The 15,042-nt window shown below is 41.1% G+C and overlaps 1 protein-coding gene across 1 annotated transcript in view; it reads right to left on the bottom strand.

Annotated features, from left to right (window-relative positions):
- The window catches only part of LOC140476096 (isthmin-2-like), a 79,082-nt gene that overhangs the window by 42,893 nt on the left and 21,147 nt on the right, over positions 1–15,042 (bottom strand). The window contains exon 3 of the mRNA XM_072568161.1: positions 3,572–3,887. Coding sequence (XP_072424262.1) covers positions 3,572–3,887 — 316 coding nt within the window. The remainder of the gene's footprint in view (positions 1–3,571; positions 3,888–15,042) is intronic.

Below are 15,042 nucleotides of genomic sequence, written 5' to 3'. Positions count from 1 at the left end.
TGTACACAGTATTCTAAATGCAGCCGAACCAAAGTCTTGTACAATTTTAACATGACCTGCCAGCTCTTATACTCAATACCCCGTATGATGAAGGCAAACATACCATATGCCTTCTTGACCACTCTATCCACCTGTGCAGCCACCTTCAGGGTACAATTGACCTGACCTCCCAAATCTCTCTGCTCATCAACTTTTCCCAAGGCTCTTTCGTTTACAGTACAGTATCTGCTTTTCTATTCTTCCTGCCAAAGTTAATGACTTCCCATTTTCCTACATTATACTCCATTTTCAAAATTTTTTCACCCTCATTTTTTTACCCATGTTGAATGTGCATGCTAAATGCTAGTTGGTTTGTCCTCTTGAGTGAGTTCTACCAGTATTCATACTGCAGGATCAATACTGATGCCCTATTGACTATCTCCCTCCTGAATGCTTCACCCAGCTGACCATACTTCTCCTGGTACCTCACCTGCCAAATACTCTTCTTCTGAAAATTTGGACACTGAGTGACAGGTATAGATTAAAATTGGGTGTGGGTGGTGATGGGAGGTGGATAGATGTATAGCACTTCAGGTTTGAACATATGAATCTTCTCTCTTTTAACTTACACCTTTCAACACAACAACTAAGCAGAACTAGGATTCCTGGGTGTTTTCTCTCTTGCCCATATCACACCACAAATGCTTTGATTGAGGTTAGCTAACTCAGCCTTGCCCCAAAACCTCTTGATCTGTGTGTTTGAGTTCCTCATAGCATTTACTAACAGAGCCATTGAGTTATCTCCGGCTCCCTTTCACTCAGAATGAATGGTTGTCTTTCTAATGAAACCTTTAATTGTGGACATTTCAGAAAATTAATATTATCAAACAGGTAAAATCCTTCACAATAGAAGATGATTCTCTACTTTGTCCAATAATACAATACGAATAGTTTTAGGATTACCGTTAACTAGTGACATTGGGTCATAGTGGTTCACAATGGCTCCCAAGAAGGAAATTAGCACCACAAACAGGTGTCCTTTTCATACCAATATCTTAACTTGTATGAAAGTGTAATGATTGGAATGAGGGCCAGTCGGATCTCTGGGTATGAGATCTCTAATTGGGTTTGTTAACCTGGGCCAATCAGGGAGTCTTGGCTAATAGTTATAAACAGGAGTGTCAGAGATTCTCAGTACTCTAGGGACTGGCTGTGAGCCAGAGTCCATATACTGCACATGTGTAAATGAAGGATGATTTGGTGAAGGGATACTGGGCTCCGTTGAGTTATTTCAGAAAGAAAGCTCAAGTTAGAATAACCAGAAAAGAAATTCACATCCAGACTGTAACAGTGGCTGCTTTTAGTCAACTAATTAAAATGGGTCCAATTTTATTCACAGTCTGTTTTGAAGTCTCTCCACATTATTAACCCCACCCCCACCCCACACTCACACTCTGTGACTTCCTCCACCATTGCAACTCTCTGAGACACCTGCACTCTACCTAATCTGGACCTTGTACATCCCAGATATCAACTGCTCCACCATTAGTGTATATTTCTTTATTTAAATGCTAAAACTCTGGAATCCTCCCTCAGCCTCTCCTTCTCTTCACTTTCTCTATTCTCCTTTAAGATGCTCCTTAAAGTCTACTTTTTGACCATGCTTTGGTTAGCTGATCACATATCTCCGAGTATGGCTCAAGGTTAAATTGTGTTTGACAGTGATCCTCTGAAGAAGCTTGGGATATTTAGCTAGCATTTTTTAAACCATTTATGGATTGTGGGCATTTATTGCCTACCCTAACTGCCCTATGAGCTACTTTCTTGAACCACATGGCAAAGGTTATCCCACAGTATTGTTCGGGAAGGAGCTCCAGGATTTTGCCACAGTGACACAGCAGTACATTTCCAAGTGAGGACAGTGAGTGGCTTAAAGGGAACTTGCAGATAGTGGTGTTGCTGTGTACCTGCTGCCTTTATCCTTCTAGGTGGTAGAGGTTATTGGTTTGGAAGTTGCTGTCAAAGGAGATTTGATGCGTTGCTGCAGTGTATTTTGTCAATTGTAGGTTAAAGGCACTATATGAATCCGGTGTCATTTTTGAGTGTATTGGTTATGTTGGGTATTTATGAACATTATTAATGAAAAGATTTTATAATCAGTGCCTGAGAGTGTTGCCATGAAGCGACAGATATGTACCAGAGTTCTCTAGCAATATTCTCTGTAAGCAGACTTTAAAATTATGAGGTTAAAACGATGCATTTATTGTTTGACCTATAAGGAACTATCAACAAGTTTAAACCAACATTACTGATCAGTTGGTATCACCTGTAAGAACTCTTGACAATTGGATGTTGAACCTGCAATGATTAAAATTCTGAAAAAAGTGACATTGTAAGAGCACACAGAACTGAAAATAAGCTTTTGTAAATACTTCAGAATGATCACAACAGAAAAGAATCTGTTACCAGTTATCTGTCCAAGTAAAATGTGAGCTGATGTAGCCATCAACAAGTTCTAAATATCTGTTAAACCATTGAGGCCCCCAATCATTAGGAAACCAATAACTAGGTACTGCCACTCAGCAAGACCTTGAGATACACCAAACACCATTATCTGTCAAACAGGGGGAGACACAGGACTGCCAGAAATACAATTAGTTAGAAACAAAGATTCCAGGATATGTTATCTCAGTTGACTAGATGGCTAAAGTTTGGTGCAGAAAACAGCAGTATGCATTGAAACCCTGTCAAGTTGCCATAGTACCAGAGGACCGTAGGGCTGCTCTCTCATTAGTTGACCTCAATCTACATTACAAACTAGCCATCCAGGTAACTGAGCTAACCAACCCCCATATGTTCCATTCATTCTCAAAACCTATTGATTCCAAGGGTTAGCAATCCCACTTTCTATCACCTTGTGCAAGGAGTATTAATCTGGGATTAGGAGACCCACATGATTGATTGAGGGAGAGGGAGAGAGAGAGGGAGGGAGAGGGAGAGGGAGAGGGAAAGAGAGAGAGAATGAAAGAAAGGAGAATGTGAATTTTTTTCAAGAGAACTTACAATTACTGCTACACTCTTAAAAACTAGGCTGTATTGTAATTTTTAAAATTTACAATGATGCCATGCAGAGGAAAAATCATCCCCTTGATTTGGGAAGTGAAAGGATGGCGGGAAGTGAAGAATTAAAAACATAAACTGCCTTCAGAGTGGGTGTCTATAGAATGTCAGGTATGTCAGCTGTTAATCCTCTGTGCAGTATGCCCAGAATAATGATGTCAATAATGCAGCCACTTGACCGCAATGGATTTTAAGATTGTCATGAGCTCAATTTAAATCCAATCTGTCTAAAAGTGACTGGACTAGTTTGTATCAGATCAGGAAAATACCTCGCAGTTTGTAAAACAGGCACCCAATCTCACTTAACTAGTTTGCTGACAAGTGGATTAGATTAAAATTACCTTCTATAGATCAGCCAGTGCCAAATACGGCATTAATTTGTTAGTCTTGCTTAGAACAGGGAGGAGAAATGGGATTTGGAAATATCTGCCTAGTAACACACAGAGGAACCTCATGTTTTCAATGCACTCACCATAGTTAAACTTCTCCTTGGAAGACCAGCTATTTTGCATTGGCCAGCTTCTATCCCAGACACCATCCAAAGTGCTTAGGACTGTGTCTTCTCCTTCATATTCAACAGCATAGTCATCGTCTTCATCGCTGTCCATCCCGTTTGAGGAATCCAAACTGCCAACTTCGGCTGAGTCTGGATACTCCCAAAACAAGGGCCAGAAGATGTCTTTGTAGGACAGCCATTCTGCTGAGGATATGGACCAGTCATTGCGGTTCCCCTTCAGGAGATCCATCTCAATTTCTGCCTGAGGATCATCCACCACCTCAATGGTGACCTGACAAAATGAAAAATCAAGCCTCAGTTGCTTAGTTTATTTAACAAATTAAGTCTTAACTTCTACCTATGTGCAGGACCACTCCATTATTATGACTCCACCCCCAAAGAAAATGGTTTCAACTTCTTTAATCCTCTTAAACACATCAATTGCATTATCCTTTGGTCTTCTATAATGAAGGAATTTCACTTTAAAATATTACATGTTCTACTTTAGCAGAGAGGGCACACCAGTAGATTTTTACTGAATTTGAAACCAATGTCAGAATCAACTCAAATGTTGGTGTCTATAATTATGCATTACAGATGGACATTTACATTGAAAAACAGCATCTATTAAAATTTTGGAGGGCCAGTCATGGAGTGGGTGCTATTGTATGGTGATGTAATCTCATTCTGTACAAGCTGATGCTCACGAGGAAGGTTGCTGCCATCACCCTGATTAAGTGTAGACCTGGTCGGTCTAGTGCGGTAGAGAAAAACCAACACTGATCTATCTAAAAGTGTCTCTTGAAATTGACAAGATATAGTTTCCTGCCTGTTAGCAACTAGCTCCTTGTCACATTGATATGATACACATTGTTAGAAAGACTATGAAGCGGACCCATGAAGGTCTCACTCATTCAAGATCCTAAGCCGTCTACATAAATCATAATGGATTGGGGGAAGTGATTCTTATAGCCCTCCCCAGTATTAACCCTTTCACATCCACATACAACAGATAAATAGTACAGACTACTTCAGGTGTTTAGAGTCTGATATCTGGAGATGATCTGCTATGAAGAGAATGTGAAAAGCTTTGTTTTAGTTGCTTTGACTAAGAGTCAAATTAAACTGAACTTCACAATGCTACTAACGTCCTAAAGAAGAAAGGAAAAGGTAGTGAAGATGGAAATCAATTATCCACATCCTCTATGTTGCCATGAGAACCAGGAGCTGGACAAGTGTCCCATCATTAAGCCAATCCCTATTGAGTGTCTAAGGCAATCAAAACTCTGGTTAAAATAACATTATCTATCCTTTTTTTTCATTTTTCAACTCTGATTGCTGACCTTGAGAGTCATCACCACCCACAAGTGCCCTGGAATAATGAAACCATCATTGCTTATGTTCCATGGGCATACCCTTCTCAGTGTCTGTTTCCAGGCTTATTGGATGAGAAACAATCGACAGCCTGATATAGTCTTTCATGCACATTTTTAGGGATTTGGGAAGACAGGTGACAGTGCCTGTTCCTTCAAGCAGTGAGAGTTCACTTAAGTGATGTGGGGATGGCAAGCTGAGGTTACTATCACCTTTTGCCACGCTGTTTGCTATTTCTTTTCAAGGTGAGAGAAAATAATGCCCATTGTTAATTTGCTGACTCTCCGGGGTACAGGCAAATTCATTTGAAAGGCAACAAGGACAATCTAGATTAAGGCTATCCTCCCAAGGATAGCAACACCTACATACACTAAAGATATCTTGCCTTAATTGTTGCACCTCCAGTTTCACTTGGAGATGACCCATCCATTTGGTAAAGTTATAATGGCCTTCAGCAACTTCAGTTTGCATGTTTTATAAATCTCATTAAATTTTATTTATGCATAAATTTCCTCTCGTTTGCACATATTTGTCCCAGTCACCTGGGAGTGTAAATGAAAGATGTGAAATGTATGAATCTAGTAAATTTTAAATGTGTCTTACCATTTGAGTGTTTTTCATCAGGCCCTAACTCTTTTGGTCAGTTTACTGCCCATCATGACTCAGGTAGTTCTGAACTTTCGAGTACTAATTTATCAACACTATTCCCGTTCCACAGTTAGAAGCCTAAAATGCATTTTAACCAGAAATTATTGGAGTTAGGTTTGATGTTAGTACTGGTCGAGTTTTCAACTCCTGGCTGCACATACTTAAAGCTTGGAAACGATGAGTACCAGCAAAATATATTAACTGGTCATGTAGAGCTGAAAATAGAGTTCCATTAGTACTGGTGCCACTTGGACTCCTTTTTACAGGATTTGACAATTTTGAACTCTTTATTCCTTCTAGATATAGAATTGTCTAATCAATTAATGCCCAATTAGTGGAGTAATGGATTATGTTGGTACTTAGTCAGCAATAACCTGCTCACTGATGTTCATTTGGGTTCTGCTGGGGATATTCAGCTCCTGACTTCATACAACCTTGGTTCAAACATGTATGAAAGAGCTGAACTTCAGAGATGTGAGAATGACTGTGCTTGAAACCAAGAAGTTCTAGCAAACCTGGAGTCAATGGGAAAGAGGGGGAAGCTCTTGTCAGGCTGGAGTCACACCTTTTGCACCGAGGAAGATGGTTTGGTAGAGGTCAGTTACCTCAAGTCCACAGAGTCTCTGCAGGAGTTCATCAGGGCAGTGTCCCAGGCCAACCATCTTCAACTGCTTGATCAATGACCTTCCCTCCACCATAAGGTCAGAAATGGAGATGTTTGTAGATGACTGCATAATGTTCAGCACCACTTGCAACACCTCACATACTGAAACAACCTGTGTCCATATGCTGTAAGACCTGGTTAATATCCAGGCTAGAGCTGAGAAGTGATAAATGACATTTATGCCGCACAAGTGCTAAGCAATGACCATTCCCAATAAGAGAAAATCTAATCATTGCCCCATGACAAGTATTGGCAGAAGTACCACTCCCACTATCAACATTCTGGGGTTATCATTGACCAAAAATTGAACTGGCCTAGCCCTATAAATACTGTGACTACAAGAACAAATCAGGAGGCCAGGAAATTCTGCAGTGAGGAATTCATTTCTTGATTCCTGTCTACAGGTACAAGTCAGGGGTGTGATGGAACACTTTCCACTTGCCCAGATGAGTGCAGCTGCAATCACACTCAAGATGCTTGCATCATGCAGAACATAGCAGCCTGCATAATTGGCATCACACCTACTACTTTCAATATCCCACCACCTGGAGTGGCAGCACTGTGTACCATCTACAAGATGTACTGTAATAACTCACCAAGGATCATCTCAGGCCACCTTCTAAACTCACGACCTTTGCCATCCAGAAGGACAAGAATAGCAATAACATGGGAACACCAGCACCTGCAAGTTCCCTACCAAGGCACTCACCACTGTAATCTGGAACTATATCGTTGTTCTTTCACTATCACTGGATCAAAACTCTGGAACTCCCTTCAAAAGAGCACCTGTCACCTCAAGGACTGCAGCAGTTTAAAAAGGTATATCTGCAGTTCTTTTGGTTTTTATTTAATATTTAACTTCTTGCCACTTCTCTTCTAGACATAGCCATCTTAAAGAAGTTCTGCTCCCCTCTCCGACAGGATGTCCATTCCAATCTTTTCTGTCGACATTAATTTCACTGTTGCTGCTGGTGTTTGACCAGGTATTTGCTAAAACTTGTTTCCACAGCCACATCACACTGTCCAACTGTTCTCTCTTTTTGGGCTCTATCCCTAAGCACCTATCATTTACTCCTTATTCCCTCCACCCAACCCTATCGTCTCCATAAAAACTGACATTTCCCAAGCTACCATCAGTTCTGGGGAAGAGTTACCGGACCCATTAACTCTGATTTCTCTTCTCAGATGCTGCCAGATCTGCTGAGCTTTTCTAACAATTTCTGTGATTGAAGAAGGATGTTCAAGACATACTGGCCTATCCAACAACAAGCCCTTTCCTAACGAAGGGCTTTTGGCTGAAACATCAATTCTCCTGCTCCTCGGATGCTGCCTGACCTGCTGTGCTTTTCCAGCACCACTCTAATATTGACTCTATCCAATAACATACACATTCCATGGCCAAATACAAGGAAGTCTTAATCAGGCAATAGTAGGATAACCATAAGTACTGGATTTTTCATTAAGCGTTCTTGTGTACTCTTTCCTCAAAATTGTTCATATGTCCCAGCTTACAACTTTTTCCCTTTTCGACAACCCTCAAACTATATCAATGGAAACAATAGGGCAGCACAATCCTCATGTACTGGAAATATAAACTGAGACAGTACAATGCAGCAGGGTGGGGGTCACCCTGAGAAGGTTGACAACTGAACCCAAAGTGACAGGCTCAGCCTCCTGGGAGTGTTCATGAGATCTGCCTGGGTCACTCTCCCAGATGCTGTGTTGATACTGTTTCTTAGCAACCAGTAACTCGCTGACACAGGCACCTGTGTGTCAGATGATGCAACTCAGTGAGGGAGCTGCAGAGAATCAGCTCAGTACTACATTGGGGCACAATCAAACAGAGTCATACAGCCCCTTTATGAAAAATAGAAAATTACTAGGAGCTGGCCAATGTGTCCTGCTTTTGAATTATGATAACTTGCTCGCCCGAGCCAATGGGCCTTCACACAGAAAGATTATCGAGGCTATGCAGGAATATAGAGTTGGGGTTAAAAATCAGATCAGTCATGATTTTATTGAATGGTGGAGCAGGCCCAGTGACTGGCCTATTCTTGTCTGTATGTTCCTACAGCCAATTGTAAAGCAAATAGACTCTTGACTACATGAGTTGATAATTCTTGACTATCGATTCTGGAGGGTTTGCAGCATCTGCGATGGGGAAGGATGGGAATATGTCACAGTGCAGATAAGTGTAATTATATTTATTGTACTTACTGGAGGAGGTTTATATTCATGATTTGGGGGCGAGATACAGACGTACTTTCCCTTGGGGGTGATCAGAGGTCAAGTGTGGAACATGTTCATAAGTAATGAAGAACTTTAGCAGAACACAGTATTTTTGTGCTAAGGATTAGGAAAGTTGCAATCTACAAGAGTGGAACATAAAATAATAGGACAAATAAAGAGAATGTCTAGGGCCAGGCCATAGAACAAAGAGCCTGGGAGAAGGCCTCAAGCCTGCAGGTAAGAGGTTAGTGTATTGAGAGTTGAGCATTACAAGTGATCCTAAAAATCTAATGAAGCGAATGGGAAAGATTACATTTCAAAAAGTCAAACAAAACTAGAAACTAAAAACAGCCAATTAGTATAAGATTAAAGGAAATGAGGGCTGAGTGCACTGAATTGTTGTTCTTTGTAATGGATGCAAGGGAAATTATCAGAAAACTTCTCATGTTCTGAGAAATGAGGACTTCACCGAAAATAATCACCTACTTTAAGAATTATTGATGCACAATTATTGCTAGCTGTGTTGCTAGGGGCTGTTCTTAAAATTTCTCTGCTTCCTGTGACTTTTAGCTTTGGGCTTAATTACACTATTGTTATGAAGTGAAGGTTGACTCTCCTCTGAGAATTAAAACAAAAAGACCCAGAAAAGGTCACCTCACCCCTCAATCTGATAAAAGTTGTGTGAAAAGTAGTATAACCTACCTCTTACCTCCGATCTGTTATAAAGGAGTGTTCAATGAAATGGAATTATTTCCCCCACTCTACAATTAACAGGTAATAATTTATTTATCTAACTCCAATGGTGAATAAATTAACAGAATTACTGACAAACAAAATAAATCTCTTTTAATTACTATCTATTCCCTTACTGAACTAAATTCTAACAGGTATGCTGTTTCAATAACATAGGTCCCAATTATATAAATCCAATTAACAAGAACAATAAATTACAACTTAGTCTCTCAAATTTCATACAGAACTTCCTGTATCTTCTTCCATCATCTTCCTCTTTCCAAAATGCCTTCTCAGTCGTTCCCTGATGTCAACATGCCTTTATGGATAGAGAGTACTTGCTAAGAGAACATGGGGATTTCTTGAGAGAGCCCAGTATTTCTTTGAGATGGCGGGTTTGCTCTCTGTTCAAATGGCAGCTGGCTCTCTACCAGTTTTCAAAAAACACTTTCTTAAATACCACCGATGATACAATAAGTTCTCACAATATGATTGGTTTTAGGCAGTCAACACTCTCAGTTTTTAAATTTAATTGGCTTTGAAATTCTGAGTGTTTGGCTTAAATCAGTTGGCCAAATTCAAACTTGTCGTCAAAACCAGCCTAAGGTATCCATTAACAAAGTCAATTGTTACATGTTTTCAGCTTAGAACTGTCTGTACTATTTCACATCTGCCCTTCTTTGTTCAACTGTAACTTTAAAAAGCACTTTATCTCCTAAAGAGACCACATACTGCTTTTCAATTCATGATTATTCTACACAACTTTGTAACATTATTATGAAGTAGCTACTGGTTTTGGAAGTATGCTTTGGTCTTGCTTTCCAGCAGTTATGTTAGACTAGTCTGTCCAAGTGTTAGAGTTGTGAAGCCCCTAATCAACATGTCTGCCTTGTGATGCATTCAGCCCTTTATATGGCTGCAGTACCACAGACGCAGTTGGTGGTGAAGGAGGCAAAGCAAGGCCTCGTTCTCCTCCAGTTTAACTCGTTCTGAACCTATTGGATTTCTTGTTATCTTATACAGATTGCCTCTAGTTTTGCTCATCCCCACAAGAGGAATTATTCTCTGTAGTTCTGTGTTATATGGTTAATATTTCAACAACCATACTGATCCCCACAACACAGCATTTATAATAATAATCTCAGTGTGTACTGCAGCCACAGTGGGAGCTGCCAGTATTTGTCAAAACTGCCCGCAAACAGCAGATTTAAATTTCCTTGATAGATGGCAGTTTAATGGTTAAAATCCAGTACTTACATTCCTCCCTCCTAGAAATTTGTGGAGGTTTCAAAAGAACCTGCAAAAATAACCTATTCTCCAGCAGATGGCTCAGTTTCCAGGATAGAACAAACCAAGGGCAAATTTGATGAATGAATTAAGCAAGTGATGTACATAAGAATCGGTTTAAATAGTCCTACAATATCCAGTTTGCTTTTAATCTTCATTATCATATAACAGGACACTTTGCTTCATTGGTTCTGGTAAGGAATGTCCCTTTCAAGCAAAAGCAATTTGCTTATACGACAGATGTAAATTGTAGTCCAAAAGAGTGAGACCACATTAAGAAAACTGTCATTTTCTCCTGCATTTGAATAAAAATTTGTTTATTTGGAGCACCATAAGACCCTGTATTACAAAGAAGGACAAATAACAAAGAAGAACAAATAACAAAGAAGAACAAAGAAAACTTACAGCCCAGGAACAGGCCCTTTGGCCCTCCAAGCCTGAGCCGATACAAATGTACTGTCTAAACCTGTCGGTCAATTCCTAAGCATTTGTATCCCTCTGCTCCCCACCTACTCATGCATCTGTCCAGATGCATCTTGAATGAATCTACCATGCCTGCCTCTACCTCCTCTGCTGGCAACGCGTTCCAAACGCCCACCACCCTCTGTGTAAAGTACTTGCCACGTGTATCCCCCCCTTAAACTTTCCACCTCTCACCTTGAAAGCATGACCTCTCGTTATTGATTCCTTCACCCTGGGAAAAAGCTTGTCTCTATCCATCCTGTCTATACCCTTCATGATTTTGTAAACCTCAATCAGGTCCCCCTCAATCTCCTTTTTTCTAGTGAAATTAAACCTTACCTACTCAACCTCTCTTCATAGCTAGCACCTTCCATACCAGGCAACATCCTCGTAAACCTTCTCTGCACCCTCTCCAAACGTCCACATCCTGTTGGTAATGTGGCGACCAGAACGGTACACAGTATTGTAAAAGCGGCCGAACCAATGTCTTGTACAATTTTAACATGACTTGCCAGCTCTTGTACTCAATACCCTGTCCAATGATGGCTAGCATACTATATGCCTTCTTGACCACTCTATCCACCCATGCAGCAAACTTCAGGGTACAATGGACCTGCACTCCCAGATCTCTCTGCCCATCAACTTTTCCCAAGGCTCTTCCATTCATTGTATAATTCGCTCTAGAATTAGACTTGCCTAAATGCATTACCTCATATTTGTCTGGATTGAAAGCCATCTGCCACTTTTCCGCCCAACTCTCCAGTCTATCTATATCCTCCTGTATCCTCTAACAGTCCCTTATGCTTTCTGCCACTCCACCAATCGTGTCATCTGCAAACTTGCTGATCATACCAACAGTGCCCTCTTCCAGATCATTTATGTATATCACAAACAACAGTGATCCTAATACTGACCCCTGTGGAACAACACTGGTCACCTTTCTCCATTTCGAGAAACTCCCTTCAACTACTACTCTCTGTCTCCTGTTGCTCAACCAGTTCTTTATCCACCTAGCTAGAACACCCTGCGAATTTGTGGTGTTTTGGACCACATTCGAATGGACAGTCACTGTCATGCCTTTAATGTAGAAAAGATCCCAAGGCTCACCACAGTCAAAACTGTGGGCTAATGGATGGGAAGCCCAACATCTTTGTTATTGGGGGAGCAGATTTGGTTTTAAAGGAAGAGAGGTGAGGGGTCTAGAGAGACGGTTCCAGAGTTTAGGACTTAAATGCCTGAAAGTGCAATTTGCTGGAAGAAGCAAATTAAACAAGAAATTAATCAGAATTGTGAGAACAATATATCCTTACCGGATGAGCTCAATGCATTCTATGCTAGGTTTGAACAGGAGGTAAGTGAAATGATGTCACCCATCACAGATGCACCTGTATCCATGGTCACCACCACAGATGTTAGATTAGCCTTTTTGAGACTGGAAAATGACCAGCTTGGGTGGAGTCCCACGCTGAATACTCAGACCCTGTGCAGAGCAGCTGGCAGGAGGACTGATATCTTTAACTCTCCTTACGATGATCTGAAGTCCCCATCTGCTTCAGGAAGAGCACCATCATCCTGATGACAAAGAACAGTTATGCAGCATGCCTCATTGACCACTGTCTAGTGGCTCTGAACTCCACAATTATGAAGTGCTTTGAGAGATTAGTCATGGCTCACATCAACTCCATCCGACCAAACTGCCTTGATACTTTGCAATTTGCATACAGGCACAAGAGGTCTACACTAAACACCATCTCCCTGGCCCTACACTCATCTCGGAAACACCTGGGTAACAAGGATACCTATTGTCAGGCTCCTGCTACTTGTCCAAAGCTCAGCCTTCAATGCTATAGTTCCAAATAAGCTCACCTCTAAACTCCCAGACCTAGGTCTCAACTCCCCTCTCTGTAACCTGGTCCTCAATTTCCTGACCCACAGACCACAGTCGGTAAGAATAGACGATAACAGCTGTGCCAAGATAATCCCCAACACTGGTGCCCCACAAGGCTGCATACTCAGTCCCCTACTATACTCCTTGCATACTCACAACTGTGTGGCCAAACTCTGCCCCAACTCCATTTACAAGTTTGCCAACAATACTACCATTGTAGGTCAATCTCAAATAACAACGAGTCAGAATACAAGAAAGAGATTCAGTGCTTAGCAGCAAGATGCAAAGACAACAATCTCTCCATCAACGTCAGCAAAATGAAAGAGCTGGTCATTGACTTCAGGCGGCTGAGTGGAGGACACACGTCTGACTGCATCAAGGTGCTGAGATGGAGATCGTCGAGAGCGTCAAGTTTCTAGGAGTGATAATCCATCCTGGTCCACTCAAGTCAACACAACGGTCTAGAGAGTACAACAACGTCTCTACTTCCTCAGGACGCTAAGGAAAGTTAGCACATCCACAAAGACTCTTACGAATTTTTACAGATGCATCATAGAAAGCATTCCATCAGGGTGCATGATTTGGATGCTAGTGATGGAGTGGGGTGTACGAAGTTAAAAATCTCACATCACCAGGTTATAGTCCAAAAAGTTTATTTGGAAGCACTAGCTTTTTGAAAACTGCTCCTTCATCAAGTGGTTGTGGAATATAAGATCATAAGACACAGGATATATAGCAACGGTTTACAGTGTGATGCCAATGAAATGACATATTGAAAAAGATTTGGATTGTTTGTTATGTCTGTCATCTGTTAGAATGACCTTGTTGGTTTCAGTTCTTTCATATGTAAATCTCAGAACGTTTTTTAAAGTTACGTTCTCAAGTGAACTTTAACAATAGGATGCATCACAGTGTGGTGCAGCAACTGCTCTGCCCATGATCTCAAGAAGCTAAAGAGTCATGAATACAGCCTCGTCCATCACACAAACCAGCCTTCCATCCACTGACTCAATTTACACTTCCCGCTCCTTGGGAAAGCAAACAACACAATAAAAGATCCCTCCTACCCAGATTGCACTCTCTTCCACCCTCTTCTGTTGAGCAGAAGATATAAAAGTTTGAAGACACATACAAACAGCTTCTTCCCCACTGTTGTCAGACTTTTGAATGGACTTGTCAAATGTTAATGCTGATCTCTCTCTCTCTCTCTCTCTCTCTCTCTCTGCACCTTCTCTGTGGCTGTAACACTGTAGTCCTTTGCACTCTGTTTTGCTTCCCTGATACACTTTATATGGTACGTTCTGCCCATATAGCACACAAAACAACACTTTTTCACTGTATCAGGATACATGTGACAACAAAAATAAATCAAAGGAGTAATTCCATTAAGCTGGGTCAAAATAAAGAGGCATTGAGTGAGGATGGTATGATCAACCTTGCAATCCAGTAGAGGAGAAAGGAGAGGAGAAATTATAACAATCAGTTATAATGAATACTGATTGTGACCTTGGTTAGAGCTGTTCTTCTGCTACAGGAGGAGAAGGATTCAAATACAGAGTCATGAGAAATACAGACAAGGATTTTGGGAGGAACGGCACATTTGTGGATTGTGGTGAAGTATAGGGGGTTGCAGATGGAGTGGCAAGGAGAGAGGGTACAGATTGTTTCTAGCCAATATTGAGATGATGATAGTGATTTAGAAAGAGAGGAGCAGTAATCGAGGAAAGGCAATTGCTTACAGTGACAGAATCATACAACATGGAAACAACCCTTCAATCCTACCTATCCATGCCGACCATGTTTCCCAAACTAAATTAGTATCATTTGCCTGCATTTGGCCTAAATCTTAGCAGGACTTATACACTTAATGGTAAGGTCCTAGGGAGTGTAGCTGAACAAAGAGACCTTGGAGTGCAATTCATAGCTCCTTGAAAGTGGAGTCGCAGTAGATAGGATAGTGAAGGCAGCGTTTGGTATGCATTCCTTTATTGGTCAGAGTACGGAGTACAGGAGTTGGGAGGTCATGTTGCGGCTGTACGGGACATTGGTTTGGCCACTGTTGGAATATTGCGTGCAATTCTGGTCTCCTTCCTATCAGAAAGATGTTGTGAAACTTGAAAGGGTTCAGAAAAGATTTACAAGGATATTGCCAGGGTTGGAGGA

Source organism: Chiloscyllium punctatum, chromosome 4 (genome assembly GCF_047496795.1).
Source record: "Chiloscyllium punctatum isolate Juve2018m chromosome 4, sChiPun1.3, whole genome shotgun sequence".
In the NCBI taxonomy this organism is placed as follows: Eukaryota; Metazoa; Chordata; class Chondrichthyes; order Orectolobiformes; family Hemiscylliidae; genus Chiloscyllium; species Chiloscyllium punctatum.
This window is presented reverse-complemented; position numbering and strand designations above follow the sequence as displayed.